This window comes from Phoxinus phoxinus (genome assembly GCF_949152265.1).
Source record: "Phoxinus phoxinus genome assembly, chromosome: 12".
Classification (NCBI taxonomy): Eukaryota; Metazoa; Chordata; class Actinopteri; order Cypriniformes; family Leuciscidae; genus Phoxinus; species Phoxinus phoxinus.
In genome coordinates, this window is record NC_136887.1 from 30,607,169 (window position 1) to 30,616,517 (window position 9,349).

At 38.3% G+C, this 9,349-nt stretch overlaps 1 protein-coding gene across 2 annotated transcripts in view; it reads left to right on the top strand.

Moving 5' to 3' along the window:
* The window catches only part of gfra3 (GDNF family receptor alpha 3), a 38,709-nt gene extending 32,715 nt beyond the window's left edge, over positions 1-5,994 (top strand). For both annotated transcript variants that reach the window (XM_079630353.1, XM_079630352.1), the window contains exon 8: positions 4,683-5,994. In XM_079630353.1, the coding sequence (XP_079486479.1) occupies positions 4,683-4,901 (219 nt within the window). In that variant the 3' untranslated portion in view covers positions 4,902-5,994. The remainder of the gene's footprint in view (positions 1-4,682) is intronic.
* The last annotated feature ends 3,355 nt before the right edge of the window (positions 5,995-9,349 follow it).

The following is a 9,349-nucleotide window of genomic DNA, read 5'->3' on the forward strand; positions in this document are numbered from 1 at the left end:
ATCCATTCATCAGGTCTTAAAGTGACAGCAGCCTGATAAACCTGCTGCTGTTTGTGTTTTTTAATGCATACTGTGAGATTTATAATAGTCCTTTACGATTGTTTCTTGTCAGACTGTACGAAATATGATCCCCTAATCCATGTAACACTGTAAGATCTCAGCTGTCATTAATGTCAGACTGTACGACAGTCAAGACGCGTTAAAAACGGACGCACGCAAGAACTCGTCCAGAGTTTTACATCATCAATCAGTGACCCGTTCGGTGGTGTGAGCTGCATTACACGCGGGATTGATGACTAAAAATAAATCTCGGTTATTTTGGTCACAGCTTATCTTGAAAACAAAGACAATTTGACGGCCGTCGTAGGAGAATTCACACCGCAGGACTTTGAGTCAAATCTTTTGACACTGCCAGAATTTCATCTGAGGTGAAATTTGATCGCAACGGTTATTTATCGGCTGTCTGTGAACATGTCAAACTCAAAGACTTCAGATTTTAGCCTAGGATCAGAGGAATCTTTTAGGATTTGCTAAATGTGTCTCAGACGGCCAAATTGTGGCCAATAGCGTACAGTGGGAGTCCTGTTTAAATCAAACAAAAGACAAAGAAATATCACTCACTGCTCTTGACTGAATAACTTTTGTAACTTTAATAAGGATTAATCTCTGTTTCAACGCTGGTAAAAAAATATTTATGGCTGGTAGATTTTCTTAAGTCACCGGCCATTGGCAGTTGTGGAAAAAAGTTTTAGGCCCTGTAAATAAATATATAAATCTCGAGTGCAATTAAATAAAAATGCATGAATAAATTAATAAAGTGGCTGGTGAAATCTTCTAAAATAATTACAATTATAAAATTATTTAATCAAAATAATTGTAAATTTTTGAGTTTAATTTTGTTTGCTACTTCTAAAAAAAATTAAATGCTTTTGCAGTTACTAGCATCTACCAGGAGAGGTGAACTGTTAACGCTAATAAGCCAAACCTTGATCCCATTGAACTATTATATAAATTTAGAATTTGCATAATATCTGTGCCAAAGTAATTTCTTGATAGACAAATAAGCTACTAGAGCTTCAGGGAGTAACACCATCCGAATAAATCATCTTGTACACTACTGATTGTTTTGTAATGAATATTTCTTGCAAAAATCATTTTGTTGGCTACTTTTTAATGGTTGTCAATAAAGAAGCTTGCTTTTTGACAGCATAATGGTGTAGTACTAAAGCGAATCGGCTAAATCCTGACCCCCTGGCTGTGTTATTAGCATTAGCAGTAGCATAATATCCAGCAAAAGTAATTTCTTGATAGCCGCGCAGCTTTCAGCGCTTCAGGGAATGACACAGTCGTGATAGCAACACTTACTTGACTATATATTGTAAAATGGATTGTATATTCGCTGCCCACATAGAAGAGAAGCAAATAATCCTTTGGCATCCATCGGCATACAGACTTTATCAAGAAACGCTGCTCTGATCTGTGTCTTTGTGTTCCCATGTCCTCGCTTTGGACTGCGTTCACATCCTCTGTTCTCAGAACACACAGACCACAGCATTCAGCTTAGAGATAATCTGAGCCCACAGACAAAAAGGATTGAATTCAGTTTCTGCTGTCATTTATTTCTTTCCTAGACTCACTCTCTCACTTGTGTTCTCCAGCAAATCTCTCCTCTCCAAATGTCCCTGTCTTTCCTGATCTGTCTCTCTTGATGTGCTTCTCACTTTCTCGGCCTGTCTCTCTCTCTCTCTCTCTCTCTCTCTCTCTCTCTCTCTCTCTCTCTCTCTCTCTCTCTCTCTCTCTCTGAACGGATTAACTAAAGGTGTTTGCAAGCAGCGGTGCATCAGTCAAACTTCATTAATATTAATGTATTCGTACCCATCTGTCTCTCTCTCTCTCTCTCTCTCGCTCTAACTCTTTTTCTCTTTCTCCTTCTTTTATCGTTCGTTCCTAATCCCTCTCCCTCACGATCTCTCCGTCCCTCTCCCTGACAAACACTCACCATCGTACTGCTCCTGCTTTCCTAAAAATGTATTTTTCATATGATTCAGTTTACATATCATCATTCACGTAACTTTGCCTCAGATATTTCTCATAAAGCTATATATTATAAACCATAACTAGAATCTCTCACACACACACACACACACACACACACACACACACACACACACACACACACACACACACACACACACACACACACACACACACACACACACACACACACACACACACACACACACACGTCTATATTTGTTTCTGTGTGTGTAATTATAGTTACATATAATATTTTGTCATGTGAGCTGGAATTTATTTGATTATTATTATTATTAGTATTATTATAAATTATATAATTTTTGATATTATATTATCTATATTTTCTTTCCATTGTTTGTTGCTGCCATGTTGTTGTTTTTTCAGTGATCACTTGGCAAGTTGTTTACTTTGTATTAAAAGAAAAACTTTAATTTTTTTTTTTACTTTAAACTTTACCAAACACTCTAACTGTCATTATTAAGACCACAAATAGACCCGCCTTCAAACAAACTCATGCCATACACTGCAACAGTCGGGTTCTGGAAGTAAAAATCCCATTCATTTTCTCCATAGGGGAATTGATTTTGAACAATAAATGATGAGCCTTTAAAGACATCGACCATCATTATATATAAAAGATGATTTTGAACAATAAATTTGAACATTATCACAACTTTTTGTTAAATTTTCAAACACTTTTTTTTTTTGCTTCAAATCAAAGTTTGTCATTTTGTGATTTACTTCAAAGCTGGTTGATTTGGTTCATGGCTTTAAAGGACAAGTTCGGTATTTTACACTTAAAGCCCTGTTTACAGATCGTATCTGATGAAATAGAACGGTTAAGATTAAAATTTGGACACATGCTCCTGTCCCGAGAATTTTAGGTTTATTTAGCTTTTGTGGACCTATTTTGCCGAACGCGTCACACCCAGATTCTTCCGTTGAGAGCTTGAATAATAGACACCAGTTGGTGGCGATAATGCACCTTTGCCAATTGCAAGCAAACCGCTGGCATTTCATTGAATACACAGAAGAAGCAGAAGAAGAAGCGGCGGAGGAATACCGTACCTCACACAGCACATTCAATACAATCAATGGAGTTGGACAAACACTACGATAAAACCTGTTGGAAAGCATCTTTTTCAGCGATTTTTTTTGGGATCATATCAGTGAACACCCCTGACCACTCGGTGAGTTTCACGTCTTTGTAAACGAAAGTTTAATGTGTTTTAGGAAGGAATCTGCCAGTGCACATAGACAACCATTGTGGGGGTGGGGGGGGGGAAAGCTAAATAAACCTAAAATTCTCGGGACAGCAGCATGTGTCCAAAGTTTAATCTTAATCGTTCTATTTCATCAGATACGATCTGTAAACAGGGCTTTAAGTGTAAAATACTGAACTTGTCCTTTAAACAAAAATCCCTATGAGAAAAATCCCTATGGGAAAAGATAAATACTTCCAGAACCAAGGCCGCTGAAAAAGTAGACAGGCATTGTTGCACTCTATTGGATGAAAGTGTTGCAACAACTTAACCCTTGTGCTGTGTTGAAGGTCCTTTCCCTAATTTGGTGTTCCCGGTCAAAAATGATCAGCCTTTTGAATTGCTTGTTAATCTCTCATTAATGTTATATTATCACCAAATACTGAATTTAATCTTTGTCAACTTGTTTCCTTTCAATTAGTTTTTGGAACTGTTTGATCGCCTCATTGACGCCTCAGTCATGCTTATTTACCTCAAAAAATGGTGCATCAGCTAAGATTAACGGCCTCGATATACTCACGGCAACGCTCTTTTTCGTTCTTCGCTTAGGGATAGAATGAACTTCGAAATACGAGAGCAGCGATATACTGTTAGCGAACATTTAACGAAGCACACACTGCTGAGAACAGCGTTTAGATGAATAAGTTAATATGTGCTACGCGCTTTCCTCTCAATAACAAAATCAACATGCAACAAAAATAAGAAATCAGCAAGCATTTTTTTTATAAAGCATAAGAAAAGCGGATACGTTTGCATGAGCTCTGCAATTCGGCACTTTAGTAAAGTCATGTCACGTGTATTTATATAGCACTTTATACAATAGATTGCTTTAAAGCAGCGCTCCAGTGTGTTCATGTTTTCACTTGTGGACGTCTGACCTCGGCGGACTGAACAGGAGAAATTAACGTAAGATAATGAAAGAAGGCGGAGCCTCCGCACACACCTTCTTGTTACGTAATCGCCACTTACCAACGGTAGTACAAAGGTGTTTATCAGCCGGAGCGAACTTTCACGGAAAGTGTTACTGTTTCGAACTCCCAAAACGAACTCCAAACGAAGTTCGCGTTTTGGCTGGATTTTGTTCGAAATAACGTCATATCAGTTCGTTTTTTGATTTAGCTTGACGTATAGGCTATATCGGGAACGAGGCCTATGATCAAAAGTCATAAGTGATCAAAAGTTCCAAAATGAAATTCAAAACCTGTCCTAAATGAAAGAAAACATGTTGATAAAAAGATTAAATCCAATGTTTGGCAACAACATAGCATAATGAGAGATTTATAAGCACATTTTACTAGGCCGGTCTTTTTTGACCAGGAACACCACCCAAGTTTATCCCAAAATTATCCAAGTTTTTGAGACATTTCTCTCTGATTCCAAAAGGTGGTAGAAAGCGAAGAAGAAGATGAGGAGGAGGAAGAGGAGGAAGAGGAAGAAGACCAAACCGGAGGAGGGTTCAACGTCATCCCTCCGTTCTCGGACAAGGCGACGGTCACTAACCTGGGCTCTGAGGCCGGGAGAGTCCACAGCTTGGCCACCACCCTCTCCGCCCCTCACTTCCTACTCACGGTTCAGCTGCTGATTGCCCTTTTCTGGGGGTAAAACCCTCACTCACTCACACACACACACACACACACACACTCTCTCTCTCTCTCTCTCACACAACACACGCCAACACACTTCCTCATGAAGTAGGCCTACTCGCTTACATCCAGACTCTACAACCTATCATCGAGGGACGACAGGAACGGCAGATCGGAGGGCAAACGAGCGGACAACTGTTCTATCCCTCTTTCCTTCTTTCATTCATTCTTTTCCTCCTTCTCGGGAAGAGGGTCTGCTATAGATATAGCTGCTTGTTCATTAGGGAATCGCTTTCTGAAGGGGATTCCCCGCCTGAATCATTTGAATCACACAGAAGATTCACAACTCCTCGGACTGAGATTAGCCGACGGTAACCTGAATGATTTGGTCGTACCATGTATCTATTGTATAATGTCAGTGTGTGCTTCAGAAAAGTGAGTTAAACCAGGAAAACATTGCCGTCAGTCAGCATTTCCTGCGTTTGGAAAACCCGCCGTGTTTATTGTCGCTGATCATGTCGTTGTATGAAATGAGACAATATGTGTGTTTGTATGTACGTGATTCGCTTGACATCACTGCTCGCCGACACTGTCGAGCACGATTCCCAAATCTTCCGTTTCTCTCTCCTCCATGTCTGGAGAGTCAGGCCGCACACCTAATCACACACACACGCGTCTGCCCTGCCGAGGAGCCGATCGCAGATGCAAGCGCTTTTCATTTATTGCTCTATCTGCGATGTGCTTTCATTTTTTGACTCAGCACAGACTGTGCACTCTAACCAGGGGCATAAATATAAAACACGAAAAAAGCCGAAAATAAAGAAATAAACACGCTAAATAAATAAATATGTGGCCGCACAGCAGGTGTCGGAGTCCGGTCTGGGTTTAGAACCCGAGGGGAAGAAACAGGAAGTCATTTTCCAACCGCCTGTCGCCTGGTACCTCTCCCTGTGCCTGTTGTTTTACTTTCACAGAGATAATGGCTTACAACACAAACTGTTTATCTTGTTGTGTGTTCACGGGGACGAATTACTCGTGATGGGAACCAAATAGAAAAAAGAGATCAAGGGAAAGAACAGACGGAGACGGGGAGAGACTCAAACCCTCCAGCCAAGAAAAAAAAAAAAACATACTGTCTAGAATCACATGCTTTTCTGTTTCTTATAAATCTTTTGCTGACACCGGTGCTTTTTTCTCAATCTCGTTTCTCTTGCTCTCTCTTCATTCGCTCTCGTGCGTGTCCACGGAAGCGAGAGAGACTATGGCCACACTGGTACTGAATTCAATCAAGAACTTATTCTTAAACATTGATGGAGTAGGCCTATGATCAGTATGTTATGTAGTAAAAATACAAGATTCGGTCCCTCTGCAGAATCATATTCCACTGAGACCGCAAGATTGTAATGCCTGTTCAAAAACATAACATTATCACAATATTGTCATCAATCAAAATACACTCTTAGAAGAAAAGGTTCTATAGAACCTTAAAAGGTTCTGTCAGGTGCTTCATATATAGACTCATGAGATCATTTTATCGATTTACTTTGAATTAATTAATTTTATAAAAAAATTAATTTTATGATTTAAACAGCTTGTGAACATAGACATTTTTTTAAATAACCTATTAAACATTGCATTATTATGCGATAATTTAAGTAATTTCTCCTTATTTGGATCCTTCTTGGCATAAGACCCCTATAGGGTTCTATACCTCACTGACCCTTTATTTCTGAAGCCTTTCTTTTGATTTACATTACATAAGTAAATACTTATTTTACATGATGTCATTCCTTTAACATTTCACTTGATAGGACTCTTGTCCTGAAACAATTAAACAACTATTAAAATAATACAAATAATAATACATTTAATTGAACATCATTATTACTTTTCATGCACTTCCGTTCAAAAGTTTGGGTTCGATTTAAAAAAAAGTTTTTTAAAGAAGTTACTTATACTCACCAAGGCTGCATTTATTTGATCAAAAATACTGCAAAACCAGTAATATTGTGAAATATTATTACAATAGAAAATAACTTTTTCTATGTTAATATATTTTAAAATGTAATTTATTCCTGTGATGCAAAGCTGAATTTTCAGTTTTCAGTGTCACATTATCCTCCAGAAATCATTCTAATATGTTGATTTGCTGCTCAAGAAACATTTATTATTATCAATGTTGAAAACAACTGTGATGCTTTATATATTTTAGAGATTGTGAAGCACTGTTTTCAGGATACTTTAATGAATCGAAAGTAAAAAAAAAAAAACAGCATTTATTTGAAATAATTTTGGGGGTAACATTATAAAGGTCTTTACTGTCACTTTCAATCAAGCGCCATTCCTTTTCTTTTTTTATTATATTACTGCCTTCAAACTTTTGAACGGTGTGAAAGGAAGTACTGTCCGCATATTCAGACCCAGTGTGTGTGTCCATCTACTTCCTTCCAGATGTCTTTTCTTTAAAGCGTGAGGGCTACACGTTCCCCTCCCTGCTCATCCTCCTCCTCCTCCTCCTCTCCGGAAGAAATTAAAGCTTAGCTAAAGTGCTCATATCTCATCTGGCATTCTCATGAAGCACCTTAGATTACCCCGACATGACTTAACAATCAGATTCTGAACTGATCTATTATGCGGAGGAACACGAGGAGCGCTCTCTGATTGAACAGACGTCGTGCTCCTCAAGGTCAGCGAGCCACACAGCGCGCCCGCTCAATCAGCAGGGTTAATTAAGAGAAGAAACCAGAGCGCTTCTGGATTGATGCGCCTGTCCAAATAGCGGGCGGCCTTTATGATGGCTGTTGTTATTTTTTAATTGTTATCGGGGGCCAGTGTCGTCCCCCCAGCCATAACAGAGGGAGGCAGAGAATGAGTGACACCGGAGGAGAGAAAAGGCATGGGTGGCAGTGATTCACATTACAATATTTCAGAAAAAAATAAATAATCCATGCGTTAAATAAATGCACATTGCAGAAATGTTTCAGGATCAGGACAGAAGATAAGTGTTAGCGCTGTTCCAAAACCTAGTGAGCTTCCTACTTAGACAGCATTTTAAGGTTTAGCGAAGGCTGGTCTGAAATCTAGTGAGAGACAGGACCTTGTTTTGGCCAAATGTTAATGTACGCCATCCCAGAACGGATGTATTGAACGAAGATGGTTTTAAATATATTTAATTCAATACTGAAAAGAACTGATAAAAATACTTCAATCTAATTAAAAAAAATCTTAATGAGTTTTTAATTAGCCTTTGTTTTACTTGTTTATCAGTAAAACATGAAAAAATGCTTAAAGCTAGACACATTAACTTGAGCAACACTGTATAAGATATTAAAACAAATGTGGTTTTAATAAGTATTAAAAAGTTTGAAATCATTTATGCTTAAAAAAATAACTACTTGTGCAGTAAGACACTCTCTGAAAATAAGTCCTAATATCTAATGCTGTGTTGTTTATCAAGTAATCTTGTTTCGAGGATTTTTAGATATCTTAACTGGAACACATGGACAGAAAAAAGCTATTTTACCCAATTATTGTGCATACGCTGTAAAAATGACTCCTTAATGAGTTTTTAATTAGTCATTTTTAGACTTGTTTATCAGTAAAACATATTTAAAAGTCCTTAGAAGAAAATAAATTTACTTGAGCAACACTGCATAAGATATTAAAACTTTGGCAATTGTATACGAGTATATTTTATCTTTAAAAAACAAGTGAAACGTGCATTAACTCGTTTCACTTGTTTGAAAAAATATATATATATTCTCAGTAAACAAGTCCTAATATTTTATGCTGTGTTGTTTAATCTTCTTTCAAGGATTTTAGATATTTTAACTGGAAAACAAGTGCTGTGCACAATCTTTTATGTGTATTGGCGTATCATGTCATTAGCTTAGCAACATGCTAACATCAAACTCTATTGAAATCAATAAGTCGAGAAGGTTTGATGCTGGTCAAGCTGGTTAACATATGCAACTTAACTGATAAAGCTAGTTAACCAGCATGGTTTTGCTGGTGAGAACACCTATGTCTGAAACCAGGATTCAAAACATGGCAAGTTCTGGAACAGAGCTAGAGAGATGCAGCCCACACTAAATTAACCATAACAACTTTCGCTGTTTGCTTGCGTGTGCCGCATTACAACCACGACTTGGCCCGTATATAGATTTGCTTAATATGAGTCTAACATTTCCTCCGCTCCCATCTGCGTCTGTGTACACAAGAGAAACCTGCCACAGCGAATCCTATGCGCCGAGTGCTAGATTGCAGGGAGCAAGGGACAGGAAAAGAGATAAACACACAATAAGGGATAAAGGGATGGAGAAAGTGGAGGAGAGAGAGAGTGAGAGTATGGGTTAGAGAAAAAAACACCCCAGCGAGAGAGCTGCGAGCGTGATGGAAAGAAAGAGAGGAGCGTGAAGATTGCATGAGAGAGAGAGAGAGAGAGAGAGTAGTTTACCCTGTAGGCTC